Genomic DNA, 19,117 nt, shown 5'->3' with positions numbered 1-19,117 from the left:
TGAAAAAGGGGTTGGGCAGAAGCCACCAATTTTATTAAGTATTATTATAAGTCAAATAAAGGCCCTCCGAAAAGAATCAAACACTATATTATAAAACAATAAACAATAATATATAAACATTGGCCTCTCCACTTGCTTGAAGACAAAAAATCTAATTCAAGTAAGTTAGTTCAATTCAGAAGTTAGTCTTAATGTTCTTGCTTAATCCCAGAACATAGTTTGTCACAGCATCTGCAAATGTGTCAGGGACTCTTTAAAATGGTCCCAATGTCTGTGTGCCATCAATAGTAAATTGATCTGGAACACTGCCACTGGAGTCTTGTGGAAAGGATAACACTGAATCATTAATCTAAGTATTAATTTGCAATTAATATTAGTAGAACCATGTTTCAAAAGGCCATTATTTGGTGATGTTGCTGCAGATGCCAGCTAACAGATAAGCATGCAAGATGATACATACCATTTCAGTTAAGTCAACGAGGTGATCTCATGATGTTCATTGTTTAACAAATGCGCTAAAAGATGTCACAAACTCAACAACTACACTAAACTCAAAATTTCTAAATTGCTGAGAGTAAAGTGAAATACTAAGATTTAACATCAAAGAAGTATGAAAGTTGTTTCATTAAATGGATGCAACAACTTTTCTATCTACACTGCATCAGTTTTTTTGAAGCTGAATAATCTGTAAAGAAACTTTGGCCATCCAACGAACGCACTGAGAAATAAATGTTAACTCAACCATTTCCACCCTACAATTCGGAGCCATATGGGAGTTAATAATGAGCAAAGAAAGCTGATACACAATGCAAGAACAGGGAATGACTAGCATAGGAATAATAAGCTACAACAGATATTTCATATTAATCTCATGTAACTTCTACATGCATAGTTGTTATTGCTATACAGACGCAAAGCATCATAGGACAACACAAACTAGCTCACACCTAAGGTAAGATAGCAATTTGTACTTTCAGGAAGAGTTTAGAGGATACAAATGCTACTTCATCAGTGTGGAGAAAGAGGGAAAGTTCAATCATCTAGAAACCATTCATTTCCAGAAGGTATGTCCTTCGCTTCATCAGAGTCTTCACTGCGGTCTTGAATGGGCCGTCAAATGCTCCAGAAATGAAGGCATCAGTTTCAGTCCTTGTATTGGCAGCACTGCCTCCATCAGAAGATGGCTTGATACAAACTAGTGTTGCTCCTTGTAATGCCATCCCACCTGGGAGTTCCAAGATGGGCGCATATTTTAACTTCATGTTAGAAGCTGGAACTTGTGTCCTGTTTGAAGATCCCAAGGGTGCCAGTGGCTTCTCCCTAAACTCCTTGAGCTGTTCTTCGCCCATGCACAAGGTTCCCTGCCCATCAGTGTCAGTCAAAACCAAGCTCTTCAAAGTTGGATGGTTCCTTATGATAGGCCGGAGAAGATAATGCCTTGTGGAAGCAGCAATAAGCGAACTTATTGTCCAGACAACACGTAGCTTGAGACCTCCATTAGTGTAGAATGATTCAGGAATGCTTCCATTGTCTTCTACAGATGCTTCGAGTTCAGAAGAGACAGGCTTCTGATCAACCCTAGTACCTCCTAAGATCACACATTTCTGGAGAGTACTTCCAAACTCAGCTCTCCATTTTAGAACAACCCCTTCTTCAGTTCCAACGTCGCCTGATGGAAGTTCAATCCGGAGGTTGTGGACATGGGTGAAGTCCTTGAGAACTTGTGCAGGGGAGTGATGGGAGAGCTGTGGGAAGACAGGCTTGTTACTTCCTTTGATGCTACGGAGGTTCAGGAAGGGTTTCAGGAGCGAGGAGAGCATCAGTTTTATGAGGTTGGCAAAAAGGGGCCGTTGCCTGGGAGAGGATGAGCTTAATGGATCGTCAGAATCACCATCAACAGTGACCACACGATCAATCTTAATATAGACATCATGGACTGTGAAGACAAGAGAATTGAACCGCTTAGAAACAGCAGAACAGCGGCCTAGCGATCTAACATCTGCAAGCTTATTGAAGATTAGGAGAACAATCGAGTCAGGTAGGAGGTCGAAGTGATCCAGGTCAGAGGAAGGATCAGCATAGATTCTTGCTTTTGGTTGCATTTTTTCCCTTTTCTCTTTGGATTTTGCTACCCAACAAAAGTTCCTTCCCTGAGATTCCTCTCCAACTTAATGGAGATGTTGATGCCCAAACGTTTGCAATCTTTTGGAATTTCCAGTTCCCAACACTTGAGAGACGTAAGAAACACAAAGGAGATCAAAAAGTATTTTGCAGTAGTAAAAAATCAACTTTGGATGTCACATTTAGCTACTGCCATGGGCGAATAATTGGACTCCAAGCCGAAACAATGATCTGAAGAAAATTAAAAAGAACAATCTCTGAATCAGAACAACTACTGCACAATCGAAGCATTTTAAGGTGATCAAATAACATCTGAATAATCAGCTTCAAATTAAAAACTAAAAAAAAATCAAACAAAGAAGGTGAACCTCAGATCAGTTCAAATAATTGATACCTAAAAGCAGAAATCCACATTTTCGTCAAGGAAAAACACACAAAAGCCGCATTAAAACGATAGAAGGCGCGATCATTAGCTTGATCTTGAACCGGAAAGAAAACAAAAAACGAAGAGGCATTTCTGAAAAAGCAGACATTAACTATAGATCCATTACCAATTAAGACCCTTGGAACAAGAACTCCTTGCCTGAAGCTGAGCAATAAGCGCATCGGCTCACAGGCACCCAGTCTCCACCTCAAATCCCAAACAATCAGCCAAAAGCCGCCGCTGTTAAGTCGATACCGAGCGCGAGGGCGTCGATCGAGCTCCCCAAATAAAATCTCGCCAGTAGAACCGAAACCATAGGTTTCAGACAAGAGATTAGGGTTCTGGAAAGGAATCTCTGTCTCTCTCACACACAAAATGGGGCGGTGGCTTCGTCCACCTCTCTCACTTTCGTCTAACGCTGGAATACAGAAAAAGCAATAGTTAACGGCACCGTCGAAGCACGTGACCTTGTCGGACATTGTGCCACGGGGGGTTATTTCCCGCTGGATCTTTACCCCTTTTCGCATACACCCTTTATATTTGTCCTTTTAACAGAAAGAGCATTTACTTTCTCAGAACGTCTCAACTACGAATTTAGATTAAAATAAAGGGCAAAATTTATGAAGAGTTGCGTTATTTATCACTGAAGAGCACCAACTAACCAATTATGTTAAAATGAAAAGGACTTATTTCAATATTATTATAACGGCTACCACTATAGTAAATTAATTTAATCAAAGTTATTATATATAAAGTGTAATTATATTAAAATATTATTTACTAAGTTAGAAAAAATACTTGATCAAATCTAATTATAACAATTATGAGAACTATAATTTGTTAACCACCTGGTTAACAATTGGCCATTTTAGCTCTTAGTTACCGAACTGGGATGGCCGAAGATACCTAAAGAAAACCCATTGAACGGGTTAAAGAAGCTCGAGCAGGAGTAGCGAGATATAATCATTAATAAAACACATTTATACAAGTCAAAACTAATAATAAGAGCAAAAGTGATGGATGCCAGTTTCATTGATCCCACGAGATACAAATAGATAAATGATATAAGACATTTTACTTTAACGTAGTGACTTTTTGTATAGAAAAGGTTAAGCAGCCAATGAGATATTTTACATTCACTGAAAATTATTGAAAATTAACCCAAGGCTTGGAATAACCATCTATACAGCTACCCACTGCACCCATCCATAGAAGCAACCAAAACTAATAATAAATCCATCGATTGTTGCCCCAGACTATTGAGGTAAATAACTGACAAAATTACACCCTGTAAACTGATATATATATGTATATATATAGTAGCTGCATAATGAGCTTCTGTGAAAAATTATAGAACAAACAAAATTCAAGCCGATGAACTTGCTCGATATTGCAACAACTGCCCCTGCAGGCATTAGAAATGTAGGGGTTTCAAGAATAATGTTTCCTAGTTCACTAAGTGGGTGTTAGTCGCCGTTGACATAGCTTTTGTTCTCGTAGTACCTCCTTTCACTTGCTTCCTTTTTCTCGTTTCTTTTCTGCACAATGCAAAAGCACTGCCACTTAGTATGGCCTCCCATAAATTCACTCATCAAATGCACAAAATCAAATTGTTGAATAATTCAATACGAGGCAACTAGCAATGTGATCTAAATCTGCAAAATAGTTGTGCAAGAAAGGGTTTACCAAATCAGTAACCATTCATTTTATTATTCAGGATTATGTACTGTGACAGTCAGGTACTGCCTATGGTTAACCAAACTTATTAACAGCAAGATCATTGATGACAGCAAAACCATGAATAACAGTTACAAGTATCAGCGACTAGCTAAGAGATAGCAGAAAAGATTAATTTTTCAAATACTTTATGGAATTACCAGTGTCAAAAGAACAGACACAACGTAACCTACATATGCATGAATAATCCATAGATCAGATGCTGCCTGGAAGAAAACTAGAACCTTCCAGGAGCAAGCAGAAAATCCAATCTCTCACCTGCTTATAACTAGTAGAAACCCATATGGCTACCTAGTCTACATGTGCAGTTGAAACAAAGTCTTATTTGGTTCATTAAAGCCAGTTTATTTACTAAATTGAGTCAAAACTCTAAGCTACCTATTTATGGCTTATAACTAGTTAGCATTATCTTAAACATTTGTTCTATTTATTATTTAATGGTTTACCCTATGTATGTTTGTCATTTTTATCACTATGGTATCTTTGAGCATTTTTGGTACGGAAAATGTTTGTCTCTGCCACTGCATATTTTCTATGCAGATAGCAGTTTGCATGCACTTCATACCTTGCTAGCAGCATCAGTTCTTGTAGTGCAAATTTCCTAAGGTGTGTTTTATGACTATGCTATAGATAATGAGACGAAGCATGTAGGAATGAGTGGATGTCCAGCCGACCACTACTGCAGTTACATGAATGATGAATCAAATATGGTAGCACATCAACCTTTAGAATCTAATAATAAATAAGTTGTCACAGGAAAACAGCAAACAAAAATGTGTCTTTTAAAACATATAACCTATTTGACTGTACCTGATATGCTTCATGATTAGAAACAATTCTCTTGATGATTGTACTAGTTGTGATATCTAAAGGACTTTGTAGTTGCTTGTAGATTCCCATAGCCATGGGAACAGAATATGGATTTGAATCCTCCTATATAGTTATGCAATAATGGTGTGAGTATTCCTGCTATTCACATTCCTATCTTATTATTTGTACCAGAATATTAAGGTACCTTCAGGAAATCCATATTTTCAGCTATAGTTCCATGAACCACCAAAGAGATATCAAAGGTGGTAATCTGCAGCATACCAATGAAGAATTGTCAATTAATCTAGCAGTGGATACGAGAGAACTTGTCTAGTGCTCAAACATTCCAATAAAAAAAATAAATGGATGGGGCAAGTTATTAGCACCTAAACAAGCATCCTCCCAAGCAAAGGTAACAGCATATAATAACAGAAAGAAAATTAGTGCATAATTAATACCAATTTTTTCATGTGCATCAGCCAAAGTTCTCGGACCAAATGTTGAAATTCAAAGAACTCTTAAGATTTAGAAGACGTAAAATCAACTATAAATGTTAACTACATATCCAACAATAATTTATCAAATTGTATAAGATGCTGATCCTCATCAACACACGAAGGATTTTGAATCAATATAGTGAAGATCGAACTCAAAGATATAACAAGCAGCATTTGTTCATAAGATTTTTTTTTGTCTTTGACCAGGACGTGTTCCCCACCACATTTGATGTGAGACAATTTCCTATTGGTTCATGAGCGACAAGACTAAACCCCTCCTAATAGTGTCATTATATGGATTTAAAGCCTTGTCCTTTGGCGGAAAGTCTCTCAGAATTAGCCCGCTCACCACTATACCAAACAACTATTAGTTGTTCAATAATTACCTTAACCCACATTAATTGGAATTCCAACAACAACAATGCAAGATGACTATTATACCAATTCACAAAAAGACTACTCAGACTATTAATTCTGTAAGAGTTATACAAGAAATATGATTATCCATACTAACACATGTCTTTTATATATCTGTCAATAACTACAGAGATGATAAAGCAATAACCATCTTATTAGTGCAACCAACCAAAGCTTTGATTAAGAATACAATTCTTTTCTTGAGAGAAACCTATTCTAACAACCCAAGATCACACAAAGAAAATATGACAGTGGCCTACCATATCTTTTGAAACTTCCCAAGGAGCACCAATTATCACTTCATCTACATAACGACAGGCCAAAACACTCAAGCTCCTCTCATGGAGATTCATTATTGGGCGATGGAGTCCTCGAGTGGCACTGTGAATGAAATAAGACCAAATGATCACTACTCTTAAGAAACTTTCACAACAATACACGAAAAATGTCTGCTGAAGATATTATGAGCCAGCAACTGATGTAAAGTAACCTGATTGTTTGATCTGTATGAATTCCTACAAGTAGGAAATCTCCAAGTTCTCGAGCAAGTCGTAGTATCTGTACACAAGACAATGCCAGACTGGATGTTAATGTCAAAAAGAAAAGTTCTGCAACAAAGCAACCAAAAACTTTGTTATAACTATCGAAGAGGAAAAAAGGTAAAATGCCATAATGATCCATATTGTACACTGGATATTTTGACCTTTTGTATAATTAATGGTGAATATATGAAGTTAATTCAAAATCCAAAACAAAAGAAATGATTTGAGCATGCAAGAAGAATATCAGTAACAGAAATGATTTCACTATTTATGCCCTAAAACAGAGGAAAATGACCTAAAGCACTATCTAACTATTCACATCTAAACTGTTGAAAACGGTGTTGATTAATAAGTTGGGAATTCAATAGTTTGACCACAAGGTTGATGACTCATACGTTTGATTGCAGACTGGTAGCATGACAGAGCAATGTATAAGACCTAAGCATGGGACTAACCTAGGCTGGTGTTTGAGCCTTAAATAGTGGAAGTGATTCAACTATTGATTGCATAACTGAGATCATGATGTGCTGGAGCATGAAGCATGCAATTTTTTTTTGGTCGAAATTCGGCGTGACTGAGCATAACCTCCCCCATGTCTTGGCCATTTGCACTAATGGCTAGTAGCCACCCGTGATTTACCTCCTCCGTATTGGCCTAGGGACGGGTTGGCGGGGGCGCTGAGGGCGAGCGAATCGCCTTTGCCACATGAAGCATGCAATTTTGCCATGCTCGGAGTGAGGCACATCCATATGCAAATAAAATAAAAATAAAATCACAATAAATAGCTTGAAATCTAAATTTTTATTTTATTTCTACAACTTTATTATTGTTTTTTTGCACTTTCACTATTTCTAGCAAACTTGATCTATATTCCCCAAGTTTTACAAGATTGCAAAACTATAAAAGAGACTCCCATCTCATTGTTCTAGATATTCAATTGACATATGTGAAACGTGTTGACTTTTAGTCCATCATATAATCGCATGCATTTATGATACACAATATAAACAAGGAAAAGAAAGCATAGCACACCTCCACATGTCCAGCATGGAATAAATCAAATGCACCATCAATGTAAATGATACGAGCATCAGGTCCAGGACCCTGTATGAAAATGGGAAAAGATAGGCACAGATGAATAATGTGTCTAAAGCCAAAGAACAAACAAGAACTAATAGATTATTAAACAAGTGTATACGCACACACAATTCACTGTTTGTATATGCACTAAATTTGCCATCATTATCATTGTGGAGAAAATTAGAAATAGTAGAGCGGTTAATTTTAGGTTTTTAATCCAGAAATAAAAGATTAAATGAGAAAAAACAATTTGCTATACTTAGATCACAGATAATGAGCACATGTTTTCTAACTATATATTCATATGAAAATACCTTCTATGGCTGCTATATTTTATCTCCAAAGGCCAACACCATGTCCAAACCATAAGAACCATGTCTTATGAATCACAGTAAATATGAGATTGACTCCAAAAGGAGGGAAGATCAATTATATAAAATAATACTGCTTTTCTTCAAGATTTAGGATGGTCACACTAAAAGAACAATTTGCAAAACCTTAGAACAAATCTAATAGCATAAATTTTGCCAATTACTAACTAAACATCAAAACTATTCAGGTTGTATTATCACCTACAATTAAGAAAATATTGAAAAAAAATTATGGTGATGAATAGAAGTGATAGTCAAATAATAGTAGCAGATATGTGAACTCAATTAATAAAAGCTACTTAGAAATCTCCAACATTAGACCTTGCCATTTGAAAATTGCACTATTCGCCGGGATGTAGGCAAGAAATGGGAGATCCGAGTTCCTGTAGCAGACCCTACATTGTCAACTTTCAGATTGTGTCCATGGCTGAACTGCCGTTGCAAAGAAGAATGGTTACTGCCATTTAGTGATCTCTCCCTTACACAAAGTAGCATACGACCTGTACATGCCGTTGATAATGAAAGAAATAAGTTAATGCTTTGACAATTTAGAAAATTATCCATCATTATATACAAAGGAGAATCAACAGTACATGACCACATGTATTGAAACTTGGCCCCTAGAACTTGGTAGAACACTAAAAAAAGTGGTGGAAGTGATAGCGCAACAAGCTGCAATTTACTTGCATGCAGTGAGAGACCTCCAAGAAGTTGTTGCCATGTGACCAAACGGTCACGGGTTCGAATCCTGAAAACAGCCTCTTGCAAAAAACAGGGTAAGGCTGCGTACAATGGATCCTTCCTCGGGACCCCGCAAGGCGGGAGCTTCGTGCATCGGGTTGGTTTTTTTTTTTTTTTTAGTGAGAGACCTCCAAGAATTCAGATTGAATATTTCAAGTTCATAATGTAAAAAAATATTACTCTATTTACGTTAAGTCAACTTAAATATAAGGCTTGGCTAATCAAATCTCATTGCTCGCCTACCCATGAAGTAGGCATTCAAAATATAAAACTACAGATAGGTTCTTTCCTTATTGCATAAACATTTTGGATAAGATACTTTAATCGAACAAAGAATTCAACCCTGTCAAAGGTGAAGTGAATTTTCTATTTAAAAATTCTGCTCAATAAGCCTATAAAATCATATTATATATACACACTCTGTCATACTAAATGAAATGCACATCCGAGTTCCAAACTAATTGCATTTTAAAATTGACCTTTCCTACCAAGAAAGGACTAGAAATTAGAAGGGCAAAAAACAAAATCAAGACAAGGATAAGTACCAACAATATCAGTGCTTGATACTCCTTCTGTTCTTTTAATTTGCTTGTATCGGCCAGCCTTTTTGGCCAGAGCATATGCATCAGTACCATCTGGAAGGAGGCAAGGGTCATCCCCATGGATGATGTAATCTATATTGTATTCAGTGAATAACTTATTCATGAATTCTTTAGTTATAGCATAAGGAGCATCTTGAATGACCTCATCAACCCACTTCACTGCACCAACCATTGTCATCCTAGAAAAAGGGAAACATGATGTATTACCCAAACAACTAATGAAATCATGTACTGTAATTGTACAAGGCAAATCAATGCCATTAAGACTAAGGATGTAATCAATGTTATGAAAACCTTTTCGTATATATATAAGTTGCTCTTTACTGGTCATTTCATGTAACCTGACAGTAGAAAGATGAAACTAAAGGAATTGGTGGATAAGTAAAACAAGTTCAAATGACAAGGGACAAAGTATAACACCATGTTTCCTAGTAGGGAGAGAAAATGGTGATAAGTAAAACAAATTCAAATGACAAGGAACAAAATATAACAGCATGTTTCCTAGTAGGGAGAGAAAGTGGGGAAGAATGGAATGGAAGAAAGAAAGTGAAATAAAAGGTCCAACACGAGGAACAACAATTTCAGACAGAGAAAAAAAAAATCACAAATAGAGATATAATCAATTTTCAAATGAATAACAGGGGAGGTTTGGGTCCCTTTTAAAGACTCCCACGTCCCATCCAAGCAAAACAGAAGATAAATAAGTCAAACTATTTTAGGAACAAAATAATTATATACGTAAAAGTCTTCAATAGAACTTGGGATAAATCTCCTATTTTCTGAACAAAATAATTACCAAATCAAATTCCCTTGCTTAACTTATTCTCTTAAGTAAAAGATCTACCAAAATAAGCATTAGCCAAGTCTAGAACCTTTGAAGATTAAACTCCTGATCTAATTATTTGCCCCTACCAAAGGAGAAATCATCAACTCAAGGTGAGTTATCAACATCTTTCTTATGCCATCACTTCTTATGCATAAGAAATAATTGTCTCGCCGATTTTGTTCAACATAGTTTTTTCATTATCTTCTTTATTTGTCCCTTCCACTATATGAAAAATTAGTATATCTTCGTACTTCTCTTGGATCTTGATGAATTGAACATTAACTTCCTCTCCAGCATCTATTTCAATGAATAAGAAAATGTCATGATTGTTCACAACGTGTGAATATGGTTAGCAACTCCACTATATGCATGAAGTGTGGAAATAATAGGACGCGAGCATTCGTATAAAAATTGGAGGCGTGTGACCTACCTATGATAGAGTGATAAATACTTGAATATCCTCTCTGATTCGGAAATTAAATTAAGATTAAAATAGAGTAAGTTAAATAAGCATGCACCAAAATCAATTTTGGATGTGTAAATGCTTTTGGAGTAAACATTATAGGAATGCTTCCTCTCAGCTTGGTGGATAACAATAAAAGGCAAAAAGACCAAACAAATGGACACAAAGCAACTACAAATGGGCGTGCTGGTAGATATCTTCATATAAGGTGTAGAGACAGGATGAAAAAGAAACACCAAATGAGCTTTAATTACCGAAGAAATCAATGTCATGGCTGCAATTAAATAAACTATGGTAATTGACCGATCAATTACCATAAAAATAATGCGTTATTAGAGAAAGGCAATACAATCACTAAACCTAGAACCAATTTGGCAATTTCTCAAGCGACATAGAGATAAATCTCAAATATGCACCTTTCGTGAAGCGGGGTGACGGGCGGCCCCTTATTCGCCTTGATCTCGTCATCACTCACCACCCCAACAACAAGCTGGTCTCCGAGGGCGCGAGCCTGGCGCAGGGCATTGCAGTGGCCGTAGTGCATCATGTCGAAGCACCCATCCATGTAAACCCGGACGGGCTTCTTCCTCCTGCGGCGGATCCCAGGGATCCGCACCCCTGAAAGCAAAGACTTGAGGCCAACAGAAAATAAGGAGAGCGCGACCAAGAGGCAGGCCGCCGTGAAGCTGGGGCTTCCAAGGACCTCCATGGCGCATGCTCCGGTTACCATGGGTAGGAGATGGATCTGTGTGCGAGATCTTGGATTTAAGAAGTTGAGGACCCTTCTTCGGAGCTCAACGGTTCTCGCCGGAGACGAGGAGGGAGGCGGTTGGTTGATAACACACGAGAGGGAGGCGGATTGCAACCAGACGCTTCTTTAAATCGATTTTTCCCTTTTTATTTTTTTATTTTTTTTTTGTTCCTCCCTTTTCTGCTTTTGTTTTGGAATCGAATGGTATTAAATTCCCGACACGATATTGAATCGTTTTAAATATGTTATTTATTTTTGCAACAAAAAACTAATGATTTTTGCTCCAAACACGTGGAACTACAAAAATTACACCAAACTTAAACGATAAAATAAAATATTAATAAATCAACATGATTTTAAATAATATATAAAATTATAAAAAATGAGAATTTTTGAACCCTTATTATTATTATTATTATTATTATTAAATACTTTTGTTACAGTAGAGAGATAAAAGACTTAATGGTGAAGGCAAAGGAATGAAGTGCGCCATAGCCATACGCTTTGCCAAACTCTAAAATTCTAACAAAGATAAACACCAACTCGTCAAACCTAAACTTCTAAAAGGCATTGAAACTTCAAACCCTAAATGGTACCTTTCACTAGGACACGCAACTCAAACTAATGGGTTGAGCAAGTTGAGTCGATTGAACAATTTGATCGACTAGGGCAAGAAGACTGACAAGGTGGACGAGCAGGGTATTCCTTTTCAATTGCTCCTAATATTCCTATCAACCAAATCTACAAATGAAAATGATCTATTTATTCTATTTTGCGAATCTAACCAACAAAAGTCTATATTCTCTATTCCTTTTTTCCGATAATGAATCACATATAGCTTTAGTGATGTCAAATGCAAATCTTGCATGAAGAACTGGCAAAATCGACTTTTTAGTAATACAATTTGTCTGATGTAGTATTTCTGTAGGCACACAGTTGGATTGAGAGATAGGTAAGCCACAAGGGATTATTCTAGTAAATCCTTCTTTACAGATCTTGCTCACTGGAATAATCTTGATTGTTCAAACTCTAGATAGCATTCATACCAGGAGTGGAACTCACTGAAACTTTCTTTAGATTGTCAGAGATGGAAGTTCCCTTGGTTTTGCTGGGAAAGAACAATCGAATATTTGCTTTACTGTTGCTGCAATTGTGCCTCGAAGTTACACCAAAACATCAGCCAACACAATTGGTGGGATCCAAAGCTCCATGCTTTTGTCCTTTCGGCTGATTAGAATACCACTGGGAATCTCATTCTCTGTGCCATTATCTTAATCTCCATGTCAAAAGAGAAGAAAAAAACTTTGTCATCTCCTACTGATCAGCTTCCACCACTTTAAAAATAGGCCAAACATGCAACCTCGCCATCATGTAAGTGTGCTTTGGAACACATTGAAAAATGTCCAGGGTTGATCATATCCTGGCTGAGTAATTAAGAACGACAAAGAAGAAGCTTAGTACGATGATCCCAGATCATCCATCAGTATGGACAGTGTGGAACAAGTCGAGCATGGGTTTTCAAGGAACAGATGGCTTCTCAATCTATGATAGCAGCGGAAGGCTAGCCTTTCGCGTCGACAATTATTCGAGGAGGCGCAAGTATCTGGAAGGAGAACTCTTGCTCATGGATGGGAATGGGAAGCCTGTAATTACTCTGAGGCCTCAGGTTCTCTCTTTGTTAATTTCTTTCACTCTTCAAAAAGGCACTCAGCAACGTGGGACGACTCTTCAGACGAACTGAGGAAGAAGAGCAGAATATCGTAGCCACCGCATCGATGGCCCGCGGTTTAACAGATAATTCAGCCGAAGACGTAAGACGGTCTGAACTCAAACAAGCCAACAGTCCCACTGCTTCCCAAGGTCTGAATGAGTGTATACTTAATTTAAACAAATTTTTTTTTTAGAATTATTTCCCTGTTTAAATAGTAAATTAACTAAATTAGAAAAGAAACAAATCACTTCTTGAGGAAAATCAAACCTCAAGGAACAACTGCAATTTAATCCATCTCAAGATCTAACACTTGAGGAAGAGAATTTATCATTAAAAAACGAAAAAACAATTTAAAAGAGATGTTAGAAAAATTCACAATAAGATCAAAAAATTAGACTTAATCCTAAATAATAAAAAAGTATGTTATAATAAAACCGCACTCGGATATATAAGTCCAATTCAAATAAAACCTTCAAATCATTAATAATCAATATGTCAACCAATTTGGTTCCAAAGCGTGTTCACCCACGCAAGCAGGACTTAATTAATATTATATACCCAAAGAAAAAATACATTATACAAATTAAATAAACCAAACCAAAATCCAAAATACAAACATAAATCAAATTCAAAATCTAAACAGTTTAAAAATAACAAAATTATCACCAAGTTAACTATAACTATAAAAGAATCGACACCTAAAACCAAAATCTAAATTAATGGCCAATAATGGCTCCAGAATAGGTGGCACCTCCAAAACTAACTAACTCGGGAGTAATTAGGATTAGTTAAAAGAGACCAAGTTTAATCATGGTGGTACTGTGAAATTTTGGATGATAGTACGTTAGGGAAGCTTGGGCATCATGATGTCTAGAAAGATATGGCTTCGATCCGGTGCATTTGGCCAAGTGGAACTGAACGAAGCTACCCCTAACCGGTTAGACCAAGATTTAGTACTAAGTCCCGTGGATAGGACTATTCTGAAAACCTCGAAGGTTGGTTACTTCTAATGATGTCCTGTGACTCAATAACCCAGAAGTTTATCCAAGAATGCCTATTTGTGGAAACCAAAGCTAAGTCTGAATCTAACACAAGTTAACCAAAAGTCTGTAATCAAACCAATTTCATCTCACAAAACTCATAAGATTCCCTGAGATCGTGTGAGATGAATAAGGCTTAAATTTTAATTTCAAATTTTTTAAAATTAATTTAATTTTAATTTTAAACTTAAAATTAATTTGCAATTTTAATTTTAACTTCAAAAAATTAATTTCAAAATTCCTTTAATTTTAACCTTAAAAAATCTATTCTGTAACCTTAATTTTAAACTTAAAAATTAATTTCAAAATTTTTAATTTTAACTTAAAAATTAATTTCAAAATTTTAATTTTTAACTTAAAAAATTAATTTCAAAATTTTAATTTTAAACTTAAAAATTAATTTCAAAATTTTTAATCTTAATTTCAAAATTTTAAACTTAAAAAATTAATTTCAAAATTTTAATTTTAAACTTAAAAATTAATTTCAATTTTAACTTAAAAATTAATTTCAAAATTTTAATTTTAAACTTAAAAATTAATTTCAAAATTTTTTAATTTTAACTTAAAAAAAATTAATTTCAAAATTTTAATTTTTTACTTAAATAATTAATTTCAAAATTTTTAATTTTAACTTAAAAATTAATTTCAAAATTTTAATTTTTAACTTAAAAAATTAATTTCAAAATTTTAATTTTAAACTTAAAAATTAATTTCAATTTTAACTTAAAAATTAATTTCAAAATCTTAATTTTTAACTTAAAAAATTAATTTCAAAATTTTTAATTTTAACTTAAAAATTAATTTCAAAATTTTAATTTTTAACTTAAAAAATTAATTGCAAAATTTTTAATTTTAACTTAAAATTTTAATTTTTAATTTTTAATTTTTAAATTAATTTCAAAATTTTAAACTTAAAAATTAATTTCAAAATTTTTAAATTTGAAACTTAAAAAATTATTTTCAATATTTTAATTTTAACTTAAAAATTAATTTCAAAATTTTTAATTTTAACTTAAAAATTAATTTCAAAATTTTAATTTTTAACTTAATTTTAATTTTACCTTAAAAAAATTAATTTCAAAATTTTAATTTTAAACTTAAAAATTAATTTCAAAACTTCAATTTTAAACTTAAAAAAAAAAATTCAAAAATTTTAACTTAAAAATTAATTTCAATTTTAAAATTTCACTTTTAAATTAATTTCAAAACTTTAATTTTAAACTTAAAAAAAAAATTCAAAATTTTTAACTTAAAAATTAATTTCAATTTTTAATTTTCACTTTTAAATTAATTTCAAAAATTTTATTTTTAAACTTAATTTCAACCTTTAAACTTAACTTCAAGCCTAATTTTTTTAAAAAAAAAAAAAAGTCAAAAACCAAGGGCGGGCGCCCCTGGTATTCCCCTCCGGGGCGCCCGGAAGGGGATCCGGGCACCCCGCCCTAGCAACCCCGGGCGCCCGGAAGGAAGAGTCAGGAGCACCGGTCCCCTATAAATAAGGCGGGCGCTGACCTTGCCCCGGCAATTCTCACTTTTGCGAGGTTGGCTGAATCTCGGTCTGAAAGTACTACAAATCAAAATTTTCCTTGCGGTGAAAACTATTTATTATTGCGATTCAACCGAGGTGGGTCAAATCTATATTTTGATGGCTCCTCGGGGTAAATAAAATACTTCCCTCTCTGTGTCTTGTTAGAATTTGTCTTCTCAATTTTTTTTCTTAGAATATTCTTTTTTATATACAGTAGGAAACGAACAAATCACGGTGTTGGACCCTCCAATGCTAGTAGACCTAGGTTTCCCTGCAGACGAACTTAGGATTAAGTTTGAGTCCACCATGCTTAGATAGATCGTTCTTTCTGGGTCATGTCTCGCTGAGGTTATAGGCCACTATAACTTAAGGAACCTTGTCGAATGTACCGGTCCAATAAACATAAGTCTACGTGTCTTAGAATTTGCAATAACCTAGTAAAATGAGCGACCTCACCTATACCACTAGGGCAGCGGGCACTGATATCACATTTTCCCCTACGACTATCCGAGAGTTTTTAGAGTTGCGTCCATCTACTTGTTCCTTTTTGTGCTATCCTCCGAGGGATCTACCATTCGGAGATCATTTGGTGAAGAATACTTGGGAAAAAAAATCGTTTGGTTGTGCTCCAAATTGGAAAATATTAGAAATTCAGTTTGATTAATTTATTTTTTTAAATTCGATTTGATTTTGATTTTAAATTTTATAATTTAATGAAATTGAATAAATCAAATAAAAATATTAATTTAATTATTTTTTATTTAAAAATATAATTAATTAAATAAAATTTTAATTTTTAGTTAAAATCGAATAAGATTTTAAAATTTTAATTTATTCAGTTAATTGAATTAATTTTGTTACAAAATTAAATTAATCCATATTAATATCTGATCAAAGTTGCTCGTCTGTCATAATGCATGTATTGGCTTGGTCCTGGTCCATTAACTTGCAGAGAAACAGAGATGGAATCTACGATAGTGAACTTGGTGCTGGGGAAGCTGGGCGAACTTGCTTCCAGCGAGGTCGCCGGCCTCTTCAACGTCGGCGCAGAGGTCGAGTCACTGACGAAAAAACTGTTACTGATTCAATCCTATCTCAGAGATGCCGACCAGAAGCCCAGATCCGAGCAAAGCCAATCTTTACAGGAGTGGCTGAGACAGATCCGGAACTTGGCGTTCGAGATGGAGGACCTGGTGGACGAATACGCGACGCGGCTAGGCCGCGCATCAGCGGCCGGAGGCCGGGAGAGCTGTCTTCGACGCATCGCTGCCTTCCCTTCCCGGATCCTCACTCGCCATCGGCTCGCGAGCCACCTGCAGGACATCCGTGCCAGATTTCAAGATGTATGCAACCAAGCGTCGCAACTTGGCATCCATGGCTCAGCCTCCTTGGCCTTGCCCTCCTCCTCCTCCTCGATTTCATCGGGACATCTGGCGAGAGGTTGCTGATTACGGGCTTGGAGACACCGACACCTTGGTGATGGCACTTCTTGATCCTTGGGATCTGGACCACCCTTCATCATCTCAGTAGCCTTAGTGATGACCTATACCTGTAGCTACACTACTTGTAAAATATTTTGGATTTATCTAGTGGCATTTCAAACTTACATTAAATATGTTCTATCTTAATAGGCTAGGATCTTTCAAAAATACTTTCAAAAATGATTTTACCAACTTATAGGCTAAACTTGTTTGTTTTCAAACTTTCCATTTTTAGACTTTCAAAAACAGTTTTGGCCTTAGACTAGTTTTGAATCCTTAGAAAGCATGTACCCATAGGTCTAGTTCTTGAGCATCTCACAAACACCTTAGGTTTACCTTGCTTGTGTTTGATAAACATAGAAAGGGGTGAGATGCATAGGCCAACTGTCTAGACTTAAGATGCTTATTCCAGTGCATCAGCATAAGTCTGGACGTTAAATACAATTCAGATATTAATCAGATTAAAGTTCATCAGTCAAGTCAAACACTGACTGGTTATAATTAACTTAATCTGACTAACCAAGTGAAAGCTACTATCTTCTGATAGTTAGTTAGTACCTAATTGGTTAGACAGCTGGTTAAAGTTAAGTATCAAGTTCAGGGGGAGAATTAACTCAAATTTTGTGTGTTTGAAAAATGCTTTTTAAAGCCTAACATATGTTTGAACATTGATTTACAAAAAGTTAAATTTAACTAAATATTTGAAAAATGTGAAAGTTTAATCCCACCTGATTTGAAAAGTTAACTATTTCAAAATTTAGTTCTTATCAAATTAGCCTTAAAAATTAATTTTTGACAAAAAATTTTTTGAGAGTTAAACTTGATTAACTTTAAACTTTTCAAAACTACTTGTCTCCCCCAAGTCAACTTGACAATTTTTTAACTTGGTGTTAAAAATTGCACTTTTATCTTTCAAATTTTGAACCAAACCTAGATATCTTTCAAAATTTGATTACCTGTTACAATAACTCTTCACTATGATTGTTTACCTTTGTTCATTTTTTGATGAATGCCAAAGGGGGAGGAGGGTTAGGTGGTTAAGTTAGCTAAACCAATTTGAAAATACAAACTAACAAACTTTAAAACCACATAAATGCATGTTGTTTCTTGCATATGTTTTCACTAACTTAACCAAGTTGTCATTCCATCAAAAAGGGGGAGATTGTTGGTGCGGGTAGCACTAACGGTCTAACCCAGATTTTGATGAATGACAAATAGGTTAAGTTAGTTATGTTGTTGTCTGACACTTTGATCAAGTGTGCAGGAAAAGTCCAGACAGGTCGACGGGCTGACCGGATGTCTGGCACGAAGTCCAGCTAGGTCGACGGGCTGACCGGATAGCTGGCGAGAAGTCCAAGCGGGTCGACGGGCTGACCGGACGCTTGGCGAGAAGTCCAGCTAGGTCGACGGGCTGACCGGATAGCTGGCGAGAAGTCCAAGTGGGTCGATGGGCTGACCGGACGCTTGGCGAGAAGTCCAGACGGGTCGACGGGCTGACCGGACGTCTGGCAGGTAAGCAAGGTAAGTCACTGGAAGGGAGTGACTGTGAGGACGCGTTCCCGGGAAGGGAACATTAGGCGTCGATCCGGCTTAGATCCATTTCGGATATCTAAGTCGAGATCGTGACTAGATTCCGGTCTCGGAAAGACGGAATCTAAGTCATACTCTTTTTAATTATCTGTTGAAACTTAACTGTGCTGACAATCTGTTTTACAGGATATACATTTGCCTCGGACTAACTTTGTTTTGCAGGAAAAGGGAGTTTTCTGGAACAAGGTGGTCCGGGCGCCCGGAAGGCGAATTCTATCCAGCCGAGTCGTCGCCACGTGGAGCATCATGGTTTGTGCAGCTACGTCACATTCCAGGCGCCCGGAAGGGATCCAGGCGCCTGGAACAGCATATAAAAGAAGCCCCAGACAGGAGCTTCAGAATCAATCAATTTAAACTGAGAACTCTTCTACTGCTGGTCTTGCTG

The 19,117-nt window shown here is 35.9% G+C and overlaps 2 protein-coding genes across 2 annotated transcripts; both read right to left on the bottom strand.

Annotated features, from left to right (window-relative positions):
• Positions 1-833: 833 nt before the first annotated feature.
• Positions 834-2,979, bottom strand: LOC121997929 (F-box protein At4g18380-like). The gene is made up of 2 exons (XM_042552601.1): positions 2,673-2,979; positions 834-2,352 (listed from the first exon to the last, which is right to left on the bottom strand). The coding sequence occupies exon 2, from the start codon at positions 2,100-2,102 to the stop codon at positions 1,041-1,043; it is 1,062 nt and encodes a 353-aa protein (XP_042408535.1). The 5' UTR covers positions 2,103-2,352; positions 2,673-2,979; the 3' UTR covers positions 834-1,040.
• Positions 2,980-3,754: 775 nt separating this feature from the next.
• Positions 3,755-11,517, bottom strand: LOC121997928 (ethanolamine-phosphate cytidylyltransferase-like). Its single transcript, XM_042552600.1, has 9 exons — positions 11,048-11,517; positions 9,286-9,521; positions 8,321-8,499; positions 7,581-7,652; positions 6,497-6,564; positions 6,267-6,387; positions 5,298-5,363; positions 5,093-5,215; positions 3,755-4,083 (listed from the first exon to the last, which is right to left on the bottom strand). Exons 1-9 carry the CDS (start codon positions 11,359-11,361, stop codon positions 4,012-4,014), a joined length of 1,251 nt encoding a protein of 416 aa, XP_042408534.1. The 5' UTR covers positions 11,362-11,517; the 3' UTR covers positions 3,755-4,011.
• Between the last annotated feature and the right edge of the window lie 7,600 nt (positions 11,518-19,117).

Source organism: Zingiber officinale, chromosome 6A (assembly GCF_018446385.1).
Source record: "Zingiber officinale cultivar Zhangliang chromosome 6A, Zo_v1.1, whole genome shotgun sequence".
Taxonomy (NCBI): Eukaryota; Viridiplantae; Streptophyta; class Magnoliopsida; order Zingiberales; family Zingiberaceae; genus Zingiber; species Zingiber officinale.
Note: the sequence above shows the minus strand (reverse complement) of the source record. Positions and strands in the feature narration are given on the sequence as shown.

Bases quoted from the DNA above. Each gene is read 5' to 3' on its own strand.
- LOC121997929 (XM_042552601.1), bottom strand. From the start codon at position 2,102: ATGCAACCAAAAGCAAGAATCTATGCTGATCCTTCCTCTGACCTGGAT.
- LOC121997928 (XM_042552600.1), bottom strand. From the start codon at position 11,361: ATGGTAACCGGAGCATGCGCCATGGAGGTCCTTGGAAGCCCCAGCTTC. The intron at 7,653-8,320 runs GTCTAATGTTGG...ATTTTCATACAG, and splicing joins TGCAATTTTCAAATGGCAAG to GGTCCTGGACCTGATGCTCG. The intron at 6,565-7,580 runs GTGTGCTATGCT...TCTTGTGTACAG, and splicing joins TCCATGCTGGACATGTGGAG to ATACTACGACTTGCTCGAGA.